This window comes from Aspergillus foveolatus (genome assembly GCF_047715535.1).
Source record: "Aspergillus foveolatus strain CBS 279.81 unplaced genomic scaffold BDW70scaffold_8, whole genome shotgun sequence".
NCBI lineage: Eukaryota > Fungi > Ascomycota > Eurotiomycetes > Eurotiales > Aspergillaceae > Aspergillus > Aspergillus foveolatus.
In genome coordinates this window covers 83,310-104,072 of record NW_027396072.1, presented here as the reverse complement: position 1 = coordinate 104,072, position 20,763 = coordinate 83,310, and the positions used below count along the sequence as shown (strand labels likewise).

At 51.5% G+C, this 20,763-nt stretch overlaps 5 protein-coding genes across 5 annotated transcripts; 1 reads left to right on the top strand and 4 right to left on the bottom strand.

Annotated features, from left to right (window-relative positions):
• Positions 1-2,261: 2,261 nt before the first annotated feature.
• Positions 2,262-3,336, bottom strand: BDW70DRAFT_148043 (glycosyltransferase; the record flags this gene model as incomplete). The annotated part of the gene is made up of 3 exons (XM_073738806.1): positions 2,262-2,271; positions 2,313-3,148; positions 3,190-3,336. 3 exons carry the CDS (start codon positions 3,334-3,336, stop codon positions 2,262-2,264), a joined length of 993 nt encoding a protein of 330 aa, XP_073598830.1.
• A 1,120-nt stretch (positions 3,337-4,456) lies between these two features.
• On the bottom strand, positions 4,457-10,435 carry BDW70DRAFT_130197 (aminophospholipid-translocating P4-type ATPase DNF3). Its single transcript, XM_073735759.1, has 5 exons — positions 7,797-10,435; positions 5,451-7,754; positions 5,081-5,411; positions 5,032-5,044; positions 4,457-4,992 (listed from the first exon to the last, which is right to left on the bottom strand). Exons 1-5 carry the CDS (start codon positions 10,003-10,005, stop codon positions 4,936-4,938), a joined length of 4,914 nt encoding a protein of 1,637 aa, XP_073598829.1. The 5' UTR covers positions 10,006-10,435; the 3' UTR covers positions 4,457-4,935.
• A 1,848-nt stretch (positions 10,436-12,283) lies between these two features.
• rfeF (putative transcription factor RfeF) lies at positions 12,284-15,611 on the bottom strand. The gene is made up of 5 exons (XM_073735758.1): positions 15,354-15,611; positions 15,053-15,178; positions 14,880-14,945; positions 13,342-14,222; positions 12,284-13,282 (listed from the first exon to the last, which is right to left on the bottom strand). The coding sequence occupies exons 1-5, from the start codon at positions 15,357-15,359 to the stop codon at positions 12,784-12,786; spliced, it is 1,578 nt and encodes a 525-aa protein (XP_073598828.1). The 5' UTR covers positions 15,360-15,611; the 3' UTR covers positions 12,284-12,783.
• Positions 15,612-15,993: 382 nt separating this feature from the next.
• On the top strand, positions 15,994-17,661 carry BDW70DRAFT_130190 (uncharacterized protein). The gene has a single exon (XM_073735757.1). The coding sequence runs from the start codon at positions 16,364-16,366 to the stop codon at positions 17,561-17,563; it is 1,200 nt and encodes a 399-aa protein (XP_073598827.1). The 5' UTR covers positions 15,994-16,363; the 3' UTR covers positions 17,564-17,661.
• BDW70DRAFT_130189 (signal recognition particle subunit SRP72) lies at positions 17,641-20,032 on the bottom strand. Its single transcript, XM_073735756.1, has 4 exons — positions 19,570-20,032; positions 19,238-19,511; positions 19,040-19,184; positions 17,641-18,990 (listed from the first exon to the last, which is right to left on the bottom strand). Exons 1-4 carry the CDS (start codon positions 19,888-19,890, stop codon positions 17,781-17,783), a joined length of 1,950 nt encoding a protein of 649 aa, XP_073598826.1. The 5' UTR covers positions 19,891-20,032; the 3' UTR covers positions 17,641-17,780.
• Between the last annotated feature and the right edge of the window lie 731 nt (positions 20,033-20,763).

Sequence of the window (20,763 nt, the reverse complement as noted above, 5' to 3'; positions counted from 1 at the left end):
TAAGAATAGAACAGGTCCGTGCACACTTGTACTCCATTGATTGGCTGGGCTGGACGGTCGGCATCCGACGGATTCAGAGCAACTGCAAGGTACAGGCACAGCATCACTCCGATACGTCCTTCTATCACCAAGTTTGGCGCACTCCTTTGCCTGAGAGGAAGGCAGCGTCAGCAGAAGATGTTTCACAAGTTGGAGACGCATCCGCACCCGGAGAGATGCAGTCGACCGCTATTAAGCCAGGGCAGCATCTTGTCGCTGGCTCAGCTGATACCACGAGAGGATCGATCAGATCATCTCCATTCAAACCCAGATCGCCGGCTCAAACCAGTTCATCGGATGTTGTCTTCGATATAAATTAAAACGGAGCGTCTCTCCGGATCCAGGTGGAGCGGCGCGATGCTCTTTCTCCGGGTCACGATCTTAGGCTCCCGGGATCCTGCTGATGCAATCAACATAAAACAGCCAAGCTGGGTGAAACCTTGGCGGTTCTGCTCGAATCACATCGGCAAACCCAAGGCCCCGGTCGACAGTCCAATATCTTGTGCCCTAAGCTGAGGATTCAGCAGCAGTGATCGCAGCCACGTCGCGAGTGCGACTGAAGCCACTTTGCTCGATACATACTTGGCCGTTGGCCCACTGGGGCCGTGTTCCCTCCGAGATCATCTCGTGATCGCATCCTTGGTCTAAAAAATAAATACGGCCTATATTCAATTGGACGGTGGGGTGGCAGTTGTGAACCAGGTTCACGATATCCTCATGAGAACAAAAGTCTATCAACTCAGTGGCCGCTATGGATTTGATTACTCCCGGCCTCTATTTAACGTCGAAGATAGTGGATTTATCAGTAATCGCAGGAAACCGAGGGGGTTGATGTCACCAAAAGGCTGTCAGTTCAGATGGTTCCAATCTTCCAGTCTTCTCCAACCGACAAGATTCCTACACCATACCATTGTCGGGCAACTGCCTACATACATCGGGGCATTAGAAGATCCTTCCTCTTTCTGAATATTCCTTGCTGCCTGTCGATATCTTCAAACAACATACGTTTGTTTCCGCAAGTTGCGATGGACCAGGCTGAGCCGGCTTTGAGTATCGATAGAATCTACTTCATTCGAGGCCTCCACTGGGCTATGGCACTGTGCATCTTGGAGTCATAGTTCGCAAGTTTCGTGAAATGGTCGGCATGTGATGCCGCCGTCCATGCAATCACGGTGAATATACCCTTACGACTCTGTCGATGCGGTTCACTTCAGTATCGCACGAGGGTTGAGAGGGAAAGGTATTTATCTCCAACTGATATACACCATGAACAACAGCGTATCTCTGTGCGATATCAGCTATATCAGCTGTTGACGGAAATGGAACGTCAATCAAACGGCGACGATCTGCCATTGCTAACCAATGCTAGCCAATACAGGAACGCGCACTGGATTTCCAGTCGTGGTGTGTATGCGGATGATACTGCTTACACTGTAGTCGGCCGGGGCTGCCATTAGTTCATAGAATTCGAATCTTTTCCACATGTGAACATGGGGACTGGGCTCGTCAGCGGCGTTATTTACTCACGCCACCTATTCCAAGCTCACGCCAATTGGAGCGAAACAATTCGGAGAGTGGCGGCGCGGATGGTTTCAGTATGGGTAAGCGGACCTTGAGATTGCAAATAGACGGTAGCGAAAAGAGCATCGCGCTCTCTATATTCGACTTGGTGGGGGGGCCGGGGGCACGGGTCGTCGGCTCACAAACCCACCGATGAGTCTCTACATACTACAAAAGAGACCCCTCAGAGCCGAGAGTAGTACAAGAGTTCATATTCTTGTTTGACCGTGGGCTATAACGAATATTCCGCCTGGTCTAGCCCAAACTGGAGATATTTTACGAGATCTGACAGCGTGGACTAACGATATCGGCGGTTCTCAAACCGAGATTACTCCCATTGCCTTTTTTGGAATTTCTCGGCATCCGGCTCTATATCGTGCATTAGTCATACAATTTCTGAGATCAGACGTTCCAATTGAGCCCGGCAGTCGAGCTCCTCATTCTCACGCTGAACCTTCACGCAGCGAGCCTTGAAGCTGCTGTCTCCAAGTATCCTGTCCACTCCATCCCGAATGGCGTCAGCACTGGGCGTGCTTGTCCGCAGGTTTATCGCAATCCCAGCCCATTCTCCCCGCATCGACACTTCGGCTTTGTCCACTAGACCACAGCAGTCGTAAGTGATCTGACAGCCAAATTCCAGAACAGATAGAGGAAACTTACATTCAACTCCAGCTAGGACCATAGGCACTCCATGCATAACACCCTGCATGAACCCTCCGTATCCCCCGTTGTTAATGAACACATCGACATAGGGGAGAATCGCTGCATACAGCAGATAGTCCACGACCTTTGCATTCGCCGGTAGCATGACATTGTTTAGTTTTGCGCCTCTCTGTCCCAGGACACCGATGACCATGCAGTCCTCTCGATCGGCCAATGCCGTAATAGTCGGAATCAAAAGCATACTGTAGTCTACCATAACCGTACCCTGAGATACGAACACAATCTTCTTGGCTGACTCTCCTGTCTTCGCATCCAATAGCTCACCCCACCATTCAGGCAGCACCAGTTCCGGGCTGACCTCTGCGCGAGGAGTACCGCCAATGAATCGAACCTTGGGCGACAGGTCGCTTCGCGGATACTCCAGGCTCGGGCTACAAGGCTGCACTGTGAGGTCTGCCCCGGTGGCCCAAAGGTCCAACAGGTAGCCCGGTGCCTTCCTTGTCGCACCAAGCCTCTGATAGACGGCATTGGCATGCCCAGTCAGCTCTAGCTCGGATTGCCTGAAGGATTCATACAGAGCCGCATTGCGAGCACGGCCTTCGGCACTCGAATCTGGCGGTAGCCCCGGTCTGAACGGCGCGGTGTCCACGCTGGAGCCGGCAAATGGCAGGGTCGAAAAAGTGATCACCTTGGGGAACCGGGTATACCCTTTCGGTAGCGGCGCTCCTAGCACAAACGGCCACACCCCTGCGGATGCGAACTCCTCGACGATAACAACCTCATGCTCTGGGTACTCTTCGCGAATCTCCTCGAGAACGTCCTGTAACACCTTCATGGCTACTGGGGTCAGGTCGACAAAAACAGCACTGAGCGCGTAGTTGAACCGCTGCGTAGGATCGGGGAAAGTCATCATCTTCTCCAACATGCCGGGCGGCCAGTCGCGGCGAAGGAGGTGGAAGACTGCGCCGGATTGACGTATGGCATATTCTGACTCGGTGCCTGCAATGAAGTGTACGATGTGGCCTTGCTTGACCAAGTGTGCGGCATGGGGTATAAGGGGATGCGTGTGTCCATTTTCTGGCGGACATGCGATGACAACAATGGGCTTAGTATCTATAATGCCGACCATTTTGAATGCAGGTATGTATGTCTTTTCTCTTTTAGATATTATGATTTCACGAAAGGGTGTTCGCGCTTTTATCTGAACACGTTCAGCGTGCTGAGTCGTCTTGGTGGAGAGTAGGCATTATTTAGGGCATATTGAGCATGCCGCTACTACTGCTACTACTGTACGAGAAGCGGCCGTTCAGACCCTCCATAGCAATATGGTGGATATCCTAATATTGAATCTCACCCATCTCAGCCGCACCGTATCCTTATAGCCGTGTGGACTTTGCTCTATTCAAAAGTCCACTGGGCACTCCGTGTACCTTCTAGGCTGCTGGAACCGTTCCTTCTAGCACAAGGTCGAGGCCATAACAGTGGCTCAGCAGTGAAGAGCAAGGAAGTTGATGAACCGTACTAGTCCGGGTCGCCGCGTGGTGTGAACTGTAGCGGCACGACTAAGCACTGTTTGCGTGCTCCAACTCTTTAGCAGCGTTTTAACCAGGTCTAAGATTGACTAAATGCTCAAACTGAGACGCGCTTGCGTCTTTAGGTCCAAGTCTCCACTGCCTTGACTACTCATGACTCGTGACAAGAAGGCAGGTAAGGTAGGAATGATGAAGAGACAAGGCCGTGTTCCTATATATTACTAGTACCTAACTCGTTTAAATAGCGTGCTCGCACTGCTGTGATACCTGGATTCTGCACATGTCTTACAAAGAGCGCCTTCCTAGACGTCTCTGATTACTGGCGCACACACCAAATTGGGAAGACTAAGCATGAATTAGGGTGGGTCTCGTAAGGAGAATAAACCACAGCACGTTGCGCAACGCCTTGAAGATTCGAAAAACGTAGCTTCTGGGTGTCTGCTTCGTACTCCATACTACTTGCTCGAGTTCGACTCAATAAAGTCTGAACGCCAGTGCGGGCCGCCACTGCCCGAACGTGGGACTATATGTACATATCCATGGTCATCCTGGATTTAACCATTTCTTATGAGGCCTTGGCGCTGATATAACTACCTGCTCTGCCACGACTACCTCTACAGTTTCCTCCATCACTCTCTATAAGCACTATTTTATTAAGTAGAACCAGTTCAAGCTACTTTTTTCCTGCCTCTACATTGAGTACCTATATACAGGCTACCGGAATCTTCCAGATTCACGATGAAAACCTCGGTTCGTTATGCATAGCATACACTAAAAAGGAGGTACCTTCATTATATATATCGGCGACTTGAAACTTCCTTGAATTTGAGGCAGCTATAATATGTCTACCATACTCTCTAGACGCGTCCGGTATTTATAGTGCATTCATCATTCATTGTTCCCATGACGTCCTACAATACATTGACTACCTAGGCATCAAGCGGGTATAATGAGCTAGAACTAGCCGACACAACTCAACTCACTCAACAGGCTCAGACACAAATGCGACTACAAATCAACGTGAATGAGCGACGACGGATGAACACCGGGGGTATACGTTTAAACGCCAATAGAAACACAAATGCATCAAAACAGGACAAGATACATCTAGTCAGAGGGAAAGGGAAGAAGAGAGAGGAAATCACCTCAACTGTCCCTTTTTTAATGCCCCGAACCCCTTCGAGAACAGCTCATGAATCTCCATCGAGCGTCTTGGCGCAGAAGACTCAGCGCCGACACCAGCACCAGTACTTTGATCTTGATTGTCGCCAAGCGCAGAGGCAGACGCAGATGCAGACTCACTTGCAGACTCGACATAAACACCAACGCCGCGCGAAGAATCGTTCTTAGCCGCATCGCTCATAACCCTCGGCCTAGCCAGGAGCTCAGCAACCTGTCTCTCGCGCGCCTCCATCTCCGCTTCCTCGCGGGCGATTTCGAAGCTTGATTTCTTCTTGCCATGGTCCCATCCCTGCTGCAGCTCTGAGGCAGCGGCCTCTTCAAAGCGTTTCCTGATATCCAGATCCTTCTCGTATTCCTGGAAGACGTCGACATCAGTCGGGAAAATATTCGCGCGGAGGGAGGCGACGATAATTTCGAAGATGATGACCGCGGTAACTGTTATAAGTAGTACAACCCAGAATGAGAGATCGTGACCAGAGTGGAGGAGGAAGTTGCCGGGGACATGGTAAATGCCGTCACCCGATTTGAAGTCGTATTGTCTGGAGAGAATCATGTTCCAGAGGAACCAGCCGCCGACAGAGATGATGAAGACCGCTAGGGAGAGGTATGTTTTATTATGGACTTCGAGAACCTGTAGTTTCGTGTTGATGATGATCACGCAGGCGGAGAAGGTTAGAAGACCCGCGGAGAAAATATCGTTGATGTTGCCTGTGGTGAAGAGGACGTTGCCGAAAAGACCGTACATGACAAAATAGACAAGCATCGCTTCGCACGTAGCTATGAATGTCCAGCCAAGGTAGAGGCGGATGTTGAAGCCCTCGCTGCGCTGGCCTTTGGTGTAGAGTTCCGGGACGGCGAGGAGGGTCGATGCGGAGAGATCCTTAGTGAAAATGCCTAAGAAGATGACGGCGAGCGAGGTAAAGAGAGTGTTGAACATGCTAAGACTCCAGGGCTCATACAAACTCGTACCGGTGTATCCGTTCCATCGCTGATACAAGGCTTGAGTAAGATAGAAGAGCATTTCCTTCCAGAACGTTCCGAGAGTGTACTTGCATGCTCGCATGTAGTTCCACCGACCGTGAACCAAAAGCAATTTCAGCAAGAATCTGAACTGAGCAATCGAGTAATCGGAAATACGTGCAGCCTGAAGTCCTTCTTTACCCGTGATGCCAATACCCACGTGAGCCTCTTGGATCATAGCGATATCATTAGCGCCGTCGCCGATCGCCAGTGTCACCGAATCTTGCACCTGCCGGCGAATTGACTTAACCAGGAAAGCTTTCTGCTTCGGACTGGCACGGCAGCAAATCACCGAATCGACAAGAATGGCAAGTTTGAAAAAGGCGGCGCGAAGGGTCTCGTCCCCTTCAATCATCGAGAGCGTCTGTCCATCGACCACAACCACGGAGTGAGCAACTGTTTTGTTCAATATGCCACTTGTCAAATTCGCAATGGACTCTTCCACATTGCCCATTTCTTGATCCAGAATCACAAGGCTAGAGTAATCCTTGACCAAGCGGCATGAATGACCAACATTGATCGCCGTCTCCCGTTTGTCGCCAGTAAGCATCCACAGCTTAATACTCGCTCGGCGTAGCTTGTCAATTGCCTCTGGCACGCCCTTCTGGAGCTTATCTTCGATCGCTGTGGCACCGGTCAATTCGAGCTGTTGCTCAATTTGCTGGCCGACCTGTTCAATCCGTTCCTGCCGATTGACAAGACTAGTTGTAGCTTCTTGATAAGCGCATCTCCACTCCGCATATGTGGCCTCGTCTAAGAATCGGTGGGCATATAGAAGCGTCCGCAACCCCTCAGTAGCAAAGTCATTCAGATGCTGGAAGCAGCGCTCGAAAACAGCAGCTTCGTCAACAACCAGCGCCTCCTCGACCAAATCCTCTTCTTCATCGTCATGAACGGAACTTCCCGAATCAGAGAACGTGGTAGATTGCCGTCCCAACTGCGCGGAAGGCCTGGGGCTGTAATACTCGACGTCGCTATTCCTGTGCAGGAGTCCGCCATCTGTCTCCCGATCACGAAGCCAGACATCAATGCTGTCTCTCAATGTGGACGCGTGCCTACCTGAAACGCTAGAGCGACGATGCGACATACTTGGACGACTGAAACTGTTGCGCACGCCACTATCTTTACGGTTGTGGTGCTCGCTGTTCCGCCTGATGACCTCACTAGCCTCTGCAGCCTTTCGCTTGCTTGCGCGGCGCTCAATTTCATTGACTTTTTCCTGTGCAAGGGCAGCTCGCTTCAAGAGTTTCATTAAGACGCTGTCGGCACCTTTGCAGAACAGGCAAATTCGTCGGTCAGGCATCCGCACCACGACTGACATGCGTTTTCGAGCGCTAGAAAATTCGATCACATCTAGAATCTCGTAGACTTCATCTACAGGCTCTTGATCCTGTCCGTTGGGAAATGTTCTGACAGTCAGTGTATTCGGTTGCCGGTCATGGACGATATACCCTAGCTCTCGAGCAGCCGTGACCAGAGCGAGCTCGTCTGGCGAGGCCGCTTGGAAGGTTGTGTTTCCAGAATCGTCCTCTTCCGGGAGACACGTATGGCAGAGAGCCATTGCCAGGATGAACATCTTGGCTTTGCGGGCAAAGACCGTATACGGCTTGCGCTGAATGTATTTAAGCATATCGGTCGTGCGAGTGTTCGGCACAGATAGCCCTTCCTTGCGAGCCCCATCATAGGTTGACATGGACGGTCTAGCCAGAGACCGTTGAACCTCGGAGACATTCGATTGTCGAGCTACAGCTTTTTTGCCTTTGACGCTTCGTTTTTTATGGATAAGCTTCTCCCGATCACCTTCCTGAGCAGCCTCGTCAAGCAGATCCAAGTCATGAAACCATGCGGTCCCAGCCACGCTCATCTTACGGAAACGCATGCTATTGTTTGTCAACGTTCCAGTTTTGTCTGAGAAGATATAGCTGACTTGGCCGAGTTCCTCATTGATCGTCGAAGTCCGGGCTTCAAGCGGTGTGTCAGACTCGGGATCATACATGTCGATATCGCCGTTGAGCATGAGCATTTGAGCCACCTTGACAATTTCCATACTCACATAGAGCGAAATCGGAATCATCGTATTGAACATGATGAGGAAAGAGGTGAAAACAGGGCCATAACTCACGTTGGCGTCCTCGAGGTACCAGGCATGGCTTTCCACGTCTTGTGACCAGTACTTGTAGGCAATGGTACAGGCACCAGCCAGCATTACCACCAAAACCACAATGAGCATGACGACTCGGTTGACCTTGCCTTGGAGAGAGGGCATCTTGATGCGAGGATTTTTGTTTGCATTCATGCGGATCTTGCATTCCTCGCCCGTGTAAATGACCATGCCCACTGCCCGTTCAGTGTTGCGAAGGACACTGCCGCGGTAGAGTATTTCATTGTTTGTCAGCGGCGTCTTCTCTCCAGCAGCCACCGTCACGTTTCCATCGAATTTGTAGAGATCAAGGTTAGGATCTTCTACAGCAAAGTGTATTGAACTGCTGCAAATACCTTCCACCGTTCCACATACCTTTGCCACAGAGTGGCACGGCTGCTTGGTTTTAAGATTGGTCTCCCCATCCAAAGCCATGGTCTCCACGTAGGCGGTACAGTTCGGCCCATCTGCGTGAAGCAAGACCATATCTGCAGGTACAGGCTGATCACGCTCCAGGCGAATCACATCGCCAACCTTAATTTCGTTCCACTTAATCATAGCCCAGTCCTGCGACTCACTCGAGGTAGATCCGCTGTCACCAGTGACAGAACGGGATAGCACGTTTGCGCCGGGTCGAAGCACGTGGGCGAAACGGTTATTTTCTTCCTTGTCCAGTCGATACCGGCGCCAATCATCGAACCCTTCTTTGCCCATCGAGATTCCAACAAAAATTAAAAGAGGTACAATAGTAGTGAATTTACCTGTCGTGCTCAAACCAGGGATCATTTGTAGAATTGCAACAACGAGGAAATAAAAGTTTGCTAGTTTGGTGAATTGCGCGAAGAACTGGCGGGGAAAAAAGCTCCATAAACTGTAGCGACTCGAACGAATCCAGTTTTCGACATATGGCTTTCCTGTCCGCTCATCGATCAGGACTTCTGTCCGCGTTGGGTCAAGATCAATATGACGGCCATCTTTGCTCGGCGGAATGGTCTTGATTCGGAGAATGCTTTTGCGGATCGTCTCGAGGAAATTCTCAGCACGAAGTTGCAGAGTGGTAATGGTCGCTTTCCTTTTGAGCCATCGATCGTAAGATAAACTCGTAGACAAATTCCTCCCTTCTTTGAGATCTGTTTGCTCAGAGGAATACACACTAAGCCCATTCTCCGTAGAAGTCGAAGCAGAAGTTGACTTTTGCGCAACGTTTACCTCCAACTTCTCATTCTCACTCAGTTTTGCCTCCGATGTCCCGGATGCCGACGCTGCGGGAACTTCTTGCTCTGCAACCTCCGATTCCGTCTTCGCAATATCCCCTAGCTCAACAGGTGACGGAGGAGCCGACTGCGACTCGATATTTTTCGCAAAGATTGTTCGACGCAACGAGTATCCGCGGTTTCGGGATCGAGAGCGGCCAACGGTATCTGGACTCTGCGGGGACGTGGGAGAGAGCGTTGAGCGCGGTGACAGAGTCGAGCTCGGCGCACGGTTGGCATCAGGAGAGGTAACAGACGATAGGGGTTGAGTATTCGCGATACTCGTATTTATCGAGAGTCCTCTAGACGACGGTCGCCGGCCTTGTTCCCATGAAGCCTGTGTGTTTCCTTCCAGGATTGGACGCTCCAAATCAACTGAGAAACGGACATGTTGCTGCGATAACCTCCTTCCTGAATCCGAAAGTGTTCGTGAGGGAGAAAGCGAGGTTCGTCCTGGGGCGGCTATACGCAGTGAATGGCTTCTCGAAGCTTGGGGTGGGCGCCGAGGAATCTGTGGCGTCGTATCGGAGGGACTCGATGGCTGTTCTAGAGAGATTCGCGGTTGTTGGGGACTCCGATTCTGGGTTGAATCTGGCACTCTGTTCGGTTGTGACATGGCAATGTCAATTGCTCCCTGTACCGAAAAGTGAGAAATATGACCCTCCTTTCCCTTCTATCCTTCAAATTGAATCCTTTTTCGACTCCAGCCCGGAGTAATAGTCAAGTGGTCGGTCGTACAAGACGCTGATCGGCGGGGCGTTATGACGTTAGGCAGGCAACCGAACTCATCTTTCAGAGCGAAAGAGGGGATACTCTGTGACGTGCAAGAGAGAAGAGAAGGAGTATGTACAGAAAATATACAAGACCGTGTGAGGGGACAAAACGCAGAGAGCGAGAAGAACCTGGGTCTTCGCAGGAAGCACGTTTGCAGTCGGTCAGGCACAGAACAAAAAAAGTCCGAAAACAGCAACGTTGATCGACCTCCGTCCACGTCGACGATATGGAAGAAATCTCAGCAGCAACGATCGTATATACGACAATAAAAAAAGAAAAAATTTACAGGAGAATGGAAGAGGAAGAAAAGACGGGGAAGAAGGATAGCCCAAAGTTGAATAGGGATTGTTGAGACACGACTGAGGCAGGGCCGGGCTGGGGGGCAACGTAACCCCAGTCGGGGCTGGATCTTGGAAGTTGGAAGTTGGATTTGGACCAGATGGCGCAACGCCGCCAATCCTCTTTGGATGGCGAAGTGGAGGCCTCCTGCGTTCCTAGGTACATACATCAACGGTTCTGACAGGGCAGAACAGACGCCATATTACATTTTAGCTATACTCAAAGCACAGCCCTACAGCACTAGTATCACTATCTACTCCGCACGGAGTAGTAGATCTCAGGAAAATACGGACTGCGGCCGAAAAATCCCTCCAAGACAGTATTGCGGCATGAGAGACAGACTTCGCCCGAGGACTGTCGCAACTCGCAAGGCTGCTATAATTAAGCAGTATTCGAGTGGTCCACCGGGCCAGACATCTGCACAGCCTCCAGGGTCTCGTCCCGCATGCTACTAAATCATTATTCGTCCACCAACCCTCGCTCTTGCTACGCGTCAGCTGTTCGCTGCCACCTTAATTCGATGGTGACTAGAGTTTGCGATCCGTCGAATCTTGAAATCCGTGGAAGGAAGCTAGAAGTCCGTTAGCCCCAAGTGAGTTCGCGCTCGTAAGTGGCAAGCGGAGCACAACTGCTTGGCGTCGGAGAAACTTCCGCTCAGGTTAGGATTGCCACCGGTGTTTTTCCGCTTATCTCTTCGGTCTTGGACGACGAAGATATGCGTCCATATACTTGTTTGCTCGTGTAGACGGGACATGTTGGATGAGAAAAGTGAAGATATATTCCATGGGACGGCTTTGGCTTTCGCTTCATCTCTTGAATATCCAAGTTCGGGGGACGATTGCGATGTTGTCAACATGGTCACCGACGTGCGCCTTCTAACGTATCAACGATATCGAACGTTCGTTTCGTTTAGGAGGTTATCAGGCCCGTTCAGAACCACCATGGGTGGATTGGTCGGTCTCTAGCCGCGTACTTTGCTTCCTTCATTTTCTAGTCTGGCCCCGACTCTTTCCATTTGCCTTCCTGGCTGGGATCATGTTTCGACATTTGTCCGAGAGCTCAGGTAATGCTTCTCGACCGGTGTCCAACACATATCTCATGCATCTAGCACACATATCCGAGATTTGCTTCAATGAGTGAGTCTTGGAGGGCTTCGATTCGACGATAGGGCGGAGAAGGCCACTGTGAACTATTGGCCGAGCTTGAACCACTATGATATTTATTAGTCTTGCACTTATCATCCGGCATGGTGATTCATGGACATACTTCCCTTTTTACTCTGCACGCGGGTTAAGCCAAGCTCGATCGTAGTCACGGTTTCCTAATGTCCATGTGTTTCGTCCTCACTCTCCGACAGCTCCGGCACAAAGTCTTCTGATAGACCCTCTCCTTCGAAAAACGACAATATCTTCACTCAGGTTCATTCGGAAAATGCACATAATGAGTTCTGGAGGATATCGTTATGTGAAGTTAGTATGAACTTGATGTGTTAGACGAGCAACTACTGTGTGTACCTGGTTTGACCGCATCACTATTAAGAGTAGGAACAACTTGAAAAATGATATTTGAAGGTGAGTGAACGGAAGAGGAGATAGTCTTGAAGTGAGAAAGACAACGCACGATAGAGAAAGGTTAGGAGGCAGGTTGAGGTGTGGAATCTCGTGCGGCGAGAATGGTAGAACACTGCCCTTCGCCTATACGAGCTGCTGACGCTCCCCTAAGTCAGCTAGGCATAGCATTAATTGGGAACGAAATGGTATAAGCATTCAATGGATCAGGATGGTACCTTGATGAGCTATGATTTGGACGCACTGTTTGACGAGACTTGACAAGAGGTGAAACTAAATACAGCGGCTTACCCTATCTGAACGTGATCTACCCGCCCAACCTTGAACGCCCTCGAGCTTCTACACCATATCCGCGATCCACACCTTCGGATGTGGGAGCTAAGTGATTAAGGTAGTATCACTTTAGGCACCATCCTCACCAATCTTAGCATGTGCATAGTTTTCCGTACTTGTAGCCTGTCGTACGCCATTCCTCCTTGACTAAAGTCGTAGGAGAGCCTCAATCTAAAAGTCATCATAGCATTTTCATTGAAGGGTCATGATTAGCAACGCGATAGTTTTGCGTCCGAGACATACTTCCGTATCCCTTGCCTCCTTTTGCGATTTACCAGGTACAGAACGGGCATAAATGGACACAAAAACACGCAAAAGTCATCATAAAGGATACAGCAGGCCATTAAACCGTTCCTTCGAGTATTCTCTTCCTACACCACTTAATACCTCGGCTGCTGTCCGTATGGAGGCTGTTGGCCGGGATAACCAGGCTGGGATCCTCCGGGACGTTGTCCATATTGTGGTTGGCCATAGCCTCCAGGCGCTTGGCTGCTCGGAGGGTAAGGAGCAGAGCCATACCCCTGTTGTTGTCCGGAGCTGTAGGGCGCGGGCGAGCCATATCCCTGGCCCGGTTGGCCATAGCCGCCGTACTGACCTTGGGGAGGCGGTTGTGCATAGCCTCCAGGCGCTTGGCTGTGCGGGGGATAAGCAGGGCTGTACGGCTGTTGCTGGCCGGGATTGTATGGCGCGGATGAGCCGTATCCCGGTCCTGACTGACCATAGCCGCCGTACTGGCCGGGAGGAGGCCCAGGAGGAGCACCAGATGGGCCACTGCCCCTCTCGTCCTTGGTATCGTACGAGGAATCGATAGAGCCGAGCATGAGTTTCGCGCACCACAGCTCACGAGTCAGGTGCACAGGTGGATTAGCACGGGACATCCTATTACCGCCCATCAATACTCATTCATTCAATGTGGATATATGACGGGAGGCACTCACTCGTCCTGCTCTACTTCAAAGTTGGAGGTGCAGTCGATCAGGCCACCAATGCTAGGGTCGTTGTCGAGACTGCCGAGGAAGTCCCGAGCCTTGGTGTCGTTTCCGACCTGCGAGAACTGGAAGGCAACCGCACCACGTCCAAATGGGGATCTCGAAACCTCATCAACAGCATAGCGAATTCCCTGAGCCACAGAGTCCAGAGGTTCTCCAGCGGGCTGACCATCGGTGATAGTGATGACGAGAACCGGCTTTTGCAGGCGGCCTGCTCTGGCTGGACCCACTACCATGGGATCAAGCACCTTGGATCTCAGAGCGGAACCTAGAGGCGTCATGCCGGAGAATCGGATGTTGGAAATAATCTGTTCCACATCCTGGGCGCTGCGAATGTTGTTTTGCATGAAGTCGTTGTTCATGAAGCGAAGACTGATGCCATCCTCATCAAAGGTAGACGCAATAGTTGCAACGATACCAAGAATCTGCTTCAATTGCTCTTTTCTTACGCCCTTCTCCTCGAACTCGATTGAGCCGCTATCGTCAACGTAGAGGACAATGTCATAGAGCGAAAGTTTGATGACATCCATAGCTATCTCGGTAGGCAGGGCAAACTCATTCACGATTCTGTTGACCTTGGCGGGTCCATCTCGAGAGAGGCCTTGCACGAGTCTGTCCAGTTTATCAGGAGGGTAAAAGTGCTGAAGGTTCTTCTCTTGGATCGTGGAGATCAGGAGTTGGCGGTAGGCGTCAAGCTGCTGCTGGGTCGCAGGTCCAGCAGCGCCGCCCGCGCCGCCGGGAGGACCGTACTGCCCTCCCGGGGCTTGAGCACGCGGCGGGCCAGGAGGACCGGGCGGGTAAGGTGCATTCTGAGGCGGATAACCGGAGGCCTAGATGATACGTGTTAGCTTACTCCCATTACCAGAAAACCAAAGAAATCAACAATAAGAAGTAGACAAGCATAGCAAGCGTGAGGGCAAGGTATACATGAGGCTGAGGCGGGGGATAGTTCGGGCCGGGGCCGGGCGCTCCGTAGGGCTGAGGAGGCGGGGGCTGCGAGTAATTTTGGGGCGGCGCCGGAGAATAAGATTGAGGATGAGGGGTATGGGGCGAATATGGCGCAGGCGAGTATGTTTGAGGAGCCCCCGAGTAAGCAGGCGATGGCGATGGCTTGTTCGGCGGGACTGGGGGATAAGCCTGGTATTGCTGCTGCTGCTGTTGCTGCTGCGGCGAGGGGCCCGGCGGGTATGGCGAGGGAGGTTGACCCGGACGCAGCTGGGGAGGCGGCCCGGCAGGAGGAGGGTAGCCTTGATTGGAGTACGGTCGAGACATGTTTTCGGACGGCAAAGGAGAGGAAGAGGACTGGAAAGGAAGAGAGATGGGATGACGAAAGTGTTAATGGGATCGATGAGGGGCAGCTGCGGGTGCGACGGGAGCGGAGGACAAACACGCGTAAATAACCAAGCGACAGGGAGAAGCGAGATCACAACACTCGACAAAGAAAGATCAAAGAGAAAAAAATGGATCAAAGAAGAGGAACGGCTTACCGATCCACCAGGATAAGCCTGATATTGCTGCGGCGGCTGCTGTTGTTGAGGTGCTTGCTGCGGCTGCTGAAGACGTAATCGTGCCATTAGCTAAGAGCTCGAACTACGGGAACGGCGCCAAAGAGGGGCATGAAGCGGCAGCTTGGCAAGGCATCAACATTCTTCTGACTTACATATCCACCAGCCTGAGAACCAGCGCCAGTAGGAGGACCGCCCGTGTAGCCGGCGGGAGGCGCTCCTCCATAGACGCCTCCAGAGTTGGAAGTGGACATTTGAGCGTTAGCGATCTTCGATGCGAACTGTCACGATGCAAAAGTGCTGCAGTTAGCTGAAAGCTCTCTGTTTGGTGTGTCTTATCTCTTGTCTCGTTGACTCTGCGAAAGTACCACGTAACGGGGTAGGTAGACAGCGAGACGCGGGGCAATAGCAGGTATTATATGACTGGGATATGAGGGGGCGAGAAGGCAGACTTACTCCCATCTTGAATTGACAGTGGCTGAGATGAATTAACGATGGAAAGGGGAAGGAACGGATGGAAAGGACGCGAAAAGGCAAAAGGATAATAAATACCGGGAGAAGCAGAAGTGAGTCTAGTGACGGTGTTGATGCGGTCGAAGGCTGAGCAGCGGATCCAGGTCCAAGCAGTTCCAGGCAGGAACAGCTCCACCCATACCTGGTTTGGTCGTGAGGTACGAGCACTCAACACTGCCTCAGCTGGGCAACCTCTCCAAGGTACGCCGTTGAAGCTAACGAGGAATCAGCCACATTGGTGCCACTCTTAAGGCTGAATCGCGTGGTATCATGACATCAAGGACAGATGGTCATGCGGCATGGTCCAAATTGAGCGCAGTACTGTAATTGCCGGTATGCTATACAGAGCATAGCCGGTATAATAACTCTAGCCAACAACGAACACCTCGTATGTATCAATACTCCGTCAATACCATCATTACTGCATTAACTTAAGCCGTCCTTGAGGTTGGGGTTGCTGACAGCTGGTGGCATAAGCCTATCCGATACGTAGATCTACAGACCGTAGAAGCAAATAAAAAAAAAGAAAATATGTCTCCGGCAGATGCCCAAAGGTTCCAAGTCAGTAGGTGACATCTGATGTCATGGCTGGAAATAATCCCCGAATATAAGAGTCTGTAGAGATGATTCATGTCAGAAGTCGAAATAGTATTTTCGGACTTGACACGCTTTACGCCGCATTCTCTATAGGAACTGCTATCCCTTGCTTGCCCTGACTACGACCGCCTCTGCTCCTGCCTTCTGGCTTCTCCAGTTTGTCAACCACAGTCAGCTGCGCAAGCTGAATTTTGGCTAGTGCTCAGCAGTGCTTCGCAGTGCTCAGAAGTGTTCGCTGGAGCTCAAATTATCCTGGCTACCTACCAGTTCCAGTCTCACACTAGACTCCACGTACATACCTATATACGCATCAGATACCCAGACCATCAGACTGGAGAGAGCCACCAACTACCAAGATGGCCTCTCATTCTCAGCCTACTTGTCTCAACGTGGGCATCCTAGCAGCAGGCCCGCACCCCGTCCAAACCATATACCTACCAGCACTGAACGCGCTTTCCAATCTTTATACAATATCTGCATTCTACATCCCGAGCTCCACCGCGCAATCCGACAAAGAACGGGCGGTCACACCGAACGCCATCCTTACCAACCCCAGTATATCGCTTATTCTGAATTTCATGCCGAACGAGTACCACGAACTCTACACAATCGCCGCCCTCCAAGCCGGCAAGCACGTTATGGTTGAGAACCCCGTGAGCTTGAGCATCCCATCCGCAAAGCGGATCCTTGACGCAGAGAAAGACGCGCCGAACGGGGCGCGCGTTTTTGTAGCCTGTGCAAGGCGGTACGCGCCTTGCTTTGAAAGTGTGTTCAAGAAAGAGGTGGCGGAGCTAGAGAGGATTCATTATGCACGGTTGAGTATGATCGCCGGGCCGCATGTTGCGCATACGGTGACGAGCTCAAGGGTTGTTTCGAATGACGAGCCCGAGCTCGGTAACGGTTGTAAGGAAGGGGTCCTGGGGGAGGAGGAGAAGGAGAAGGAGGAGGAGGATGAAGACCGAGCAGCGCGCCTCCACGACCTTATGGAAGAGGTCTTTGGTAAAGATGAACAACCGAGTCGCGAGCGCATCGCCCTCAGTCGCTTTCTTGCCTCGCTGGGCTGCCACGACCTCGGTTTGATGCGAGACACGCTCGGCTATCCAGATGCGATCTCAAATATCTCGGTAAATGAGCCGTTCTACTCAGCGCTGTTCCACTACAACGGCAGCGTTGGCGGTGCAGGCCACGGCCGACGCCCGTTTACGCTCATGTACGAAACTGGGACGGATTGCGTGCCACGATGTGATGCGCAGCTGGCGGTGTATGGGCATAACAAGACCGTCACTATTCATTATGATTTGCCGTATGCGCGGGCGCAGCCGGTTCGCGTTGTTGTTGAGAGGGCAGATGAGCGCGGTGGGTTGATGCAGACAGAGACGGTGAGTACATGGGAGGAGGCGTACCAGGAAGAATTGAAGGCGCTGTATGCATACCTAGTTGAGGGGAAGCAGGCAAAGACAACGGCGAGAGATTCGCTACAAGACATCAAGTTGTTTCAGACAATATTCGACCAGTACAATAAGCAATGTGGGACGATCCGCACTCCGCTTGGTTAGATTAGGTCTTGCTTGGAGTTGGAAGTGTTAGTTGGGTAATATTCATTTCAGTCGCTCTTATAGACTGGGTAATATTCATTTCAGTCGCTCTTATAGACAAATTCTATACGCTAGACTATTGTACACGGTTATAGTAGAGCTGATGCCGTGCCGCGTCAAGAAGTATGTGCTAGATGCACCTGGCTTATCTATTGGACTAACTGGAATATACCACCAACTACCGCTTCCCCTTCTTCTTCTTCTTTTGACTAGAACCCCCGGCTTGGGGCTTTTGCTGCTGCTGCTGCCCAGACGGCGTAGTCTCTTCAGATTTCTCACTGACCACACCTCCTTGCGTACGCTCTGCAGCCCGTTGCTTGCCTTTCCTCCCTCTAGGTCGGTAGGTTGCCCGGTCACGGAGCGGCAGCCAACGTTCCGGGTCAGCTGTCTTGCTCGGATCATAATCTTTGGGGAGTCGGGACTTTCGGACTCGCTTCGCAGCACGGTCCTTATTGAGAGCAGGCCGCTTCCTCGCTCCCGCGATTGCCGCGGCAGCAGCGGCAGTGATAGAGGATGACGGGGCAATACCTGCAGTTTCGAGAGCGGCAACGTCAACATCTGAGATCAGGTCGTCAACGGATGGGAGATATTTTGCTTGCGCTTCGACTTGGGAGTAATCAATGGCTGCATGTGAGGCTACGTAGCCGGCAACAGCGAAGAGATCGTCTGGCGTCTTCTCATACAGGGAATTGAACAACTCCGCGGCCTGGGATGTATCCGATGCAAGTGAAGAGTGCAGAAGAGACGCACCCGCTGCCCGGAGCAGTGACGTTGGTTGGGCGGCTTGGCCACTCCAGAACGTCGCAGCTTTGGCCAATTCGGCTTTGATCTGAGTCTTCCGGCCCTCACGTTTGTACAAGGCAATAAGTACACTGAGTAAACCGGGGTTGAAGCGGATCTCCTTGTCCTGCTCGGAAATGGACTCGTCAAGAAGCTGAAGGGTCTTCTCCAAGATCACGATGGCGGAAGTGGTATTGCCCAGGTTCACGTAGAGTTGCACGGCGGTGAGGACCAACCCAATGTCCTTTGGCCGTCTCTCCACTGCAGAAAGGATTGCCTTTAGTGCTGGTGTTCCTGTCTCACCCTTGGCCCGTGCTGCTACATTGTAAACTGACAACAGGTTTGTGCTAGCTTCTGTAGACGGGTATGGGGCTTGCGACAGAGCCTTGGAAGTGGATCGGATTATGCCGTCGTATTTGTGAACCAGGAGATCGACGGCATGAAGGTTACCTGTCATGACATTGTACTGATAGTCAAACAATTTGTCGTTATCCGTTGAGTCGGGTACTTCGTGGAGCGCTTTGTACAGGGCATATGGATTCGCCGTGGTCCCGCGAGCGATCGCGGCGTTGTTCTGACCAATTCGTTTTGTGGATAATTCGGAGATACTGTTGGCTGAGTAAGCTATTGTTCAACCGCAATTTGAGATCGACATACTCTTTGATTGAGATCTCCTCCAGGATGGACTCAGCCTCTGCCGACTTGCCCTGACAAATCAGAACGTATAGCTGCTGCACAGCGATTGGAAGCAATTCAGCATCTCTGTCTTCAGGGGTAAGGTCTTCTGAGGTGCGGCAGAGTTCTGTAAAGACCGGTCAGCTGCGATTTCAATATCTGCGCTTGGCTGGCACAGACCTTTGGCGCGCTTCAGGAGCAGTCCGGCTTGGTCGAATTCGCCTTTCGCAATACTTAGACATGCCGCATTGTAGACCGTCTCAAACGCCTCCAGGTCGTCTCTCGTAGGCCTTGTATGGCGAACAGACTCGGGGTGGCCTTTCCACTGCAGTTGTGCATCCGTGGCCCAGCTGTTGATTCGTAGATCGTTCTCCTCGTTCGCCGTTGGCGCTGACTCCCGAGAAAGTCCTTGGTATATCTCCGCCGTACGACGGAACTTCTCAGCCCGGTATGTCTAATCCGGAAAAATGATGGTTAACCGCACATCCACACAAAAGATTCGGAGAACATACAGCCTGGGCTTCCAGATGCCGTGCACCCCGGTCGCCGGCCAGGCTTGAAACCACATCAATGGCAGTCTCGGGGTGCCCAGTCTTATAGAGAGCATAACCGTATTCCAATGCCGCCTTCTTTTTCAGAATATCCCCGCCTTCCTCGAAAGCACGTAGACAGTCTTCGTACCGATCGAGTTTCAACAAAGCAACCACCTTGACATGCTGGGCTTGGATATCGGACCTCGACTTCGCTAAGGCAGCATCACACGAGCGGAGGACTTCTTCATGGTCATCAATGGACGCTCTGGAGAGGAGCGAGCTTAAGGACTGCGTGGACATGGTGATTCGTGCGTTTCGCGGTGTGGACGCAACTGGCCTAAGAGAGGAATGCTTGCCCGAGGCGGGACACTATATCAGAGATCTTCAAATTGTCGATGATCCCATGTAGCGTCTATGTCAAACTCGCTAGATCCAATATTCTCATGGAACTGTTAACACCACCGCCCCTGGGCATTTGGGCAAATATGTACCGCTTCCCATTTTGGATCCTTCGGCGCAGTTGGTTGCTAGGCGCTGCCGTACTTTACAGTTGACTGGATTATTAATAACAGTCTAACTACTTAGTGCCTTAGGCCACAAGGCATCAAATCTAGATAACTCCAACCTGAAGATCTTCGGTAGATTCTGGTATTGGTTCGATCTTTTTTATCTTCCCTCTTTATCATCCCGCTAGCAGCAATCTAGGAGGCGCGGATTTACGGCGGTATGGTTTTCTCACGACTTTGAAAGACTCGTTGCACAACTATGACAAAACTTGAGATGTGAAGCCAGTCGAACAAGAGGGGCACACACAAGTGCGGGAATATCGGGATTATCAGATGGAGCCATGTGAAGCCGGAGCAGCGAGCGTAAAACCATCTGATCTACTCTGTACTTACTCTCCGTAGGTAAAACAGAGACTCCATTGTGCGGGGGAGCAGCACCACTTTTAGACAGAGCAAGAATGCCCCGTACGTTGGAGATTCTGTACTCAGAGGACTCCAAAGACACTTCTCCACCGTGCTCCGTACACAGTAAGAATCCTGTTCGTGTCTCAGATCCGACTCTTGGGGGTTTCCTCTTCGCCTTGCCGTCTCCATTAATAGAAGCCAACGGAGATGGGATAGCCTTACGCAGATGAGACCCTGCGCTGGAGCATGTGACCTTTTGCCG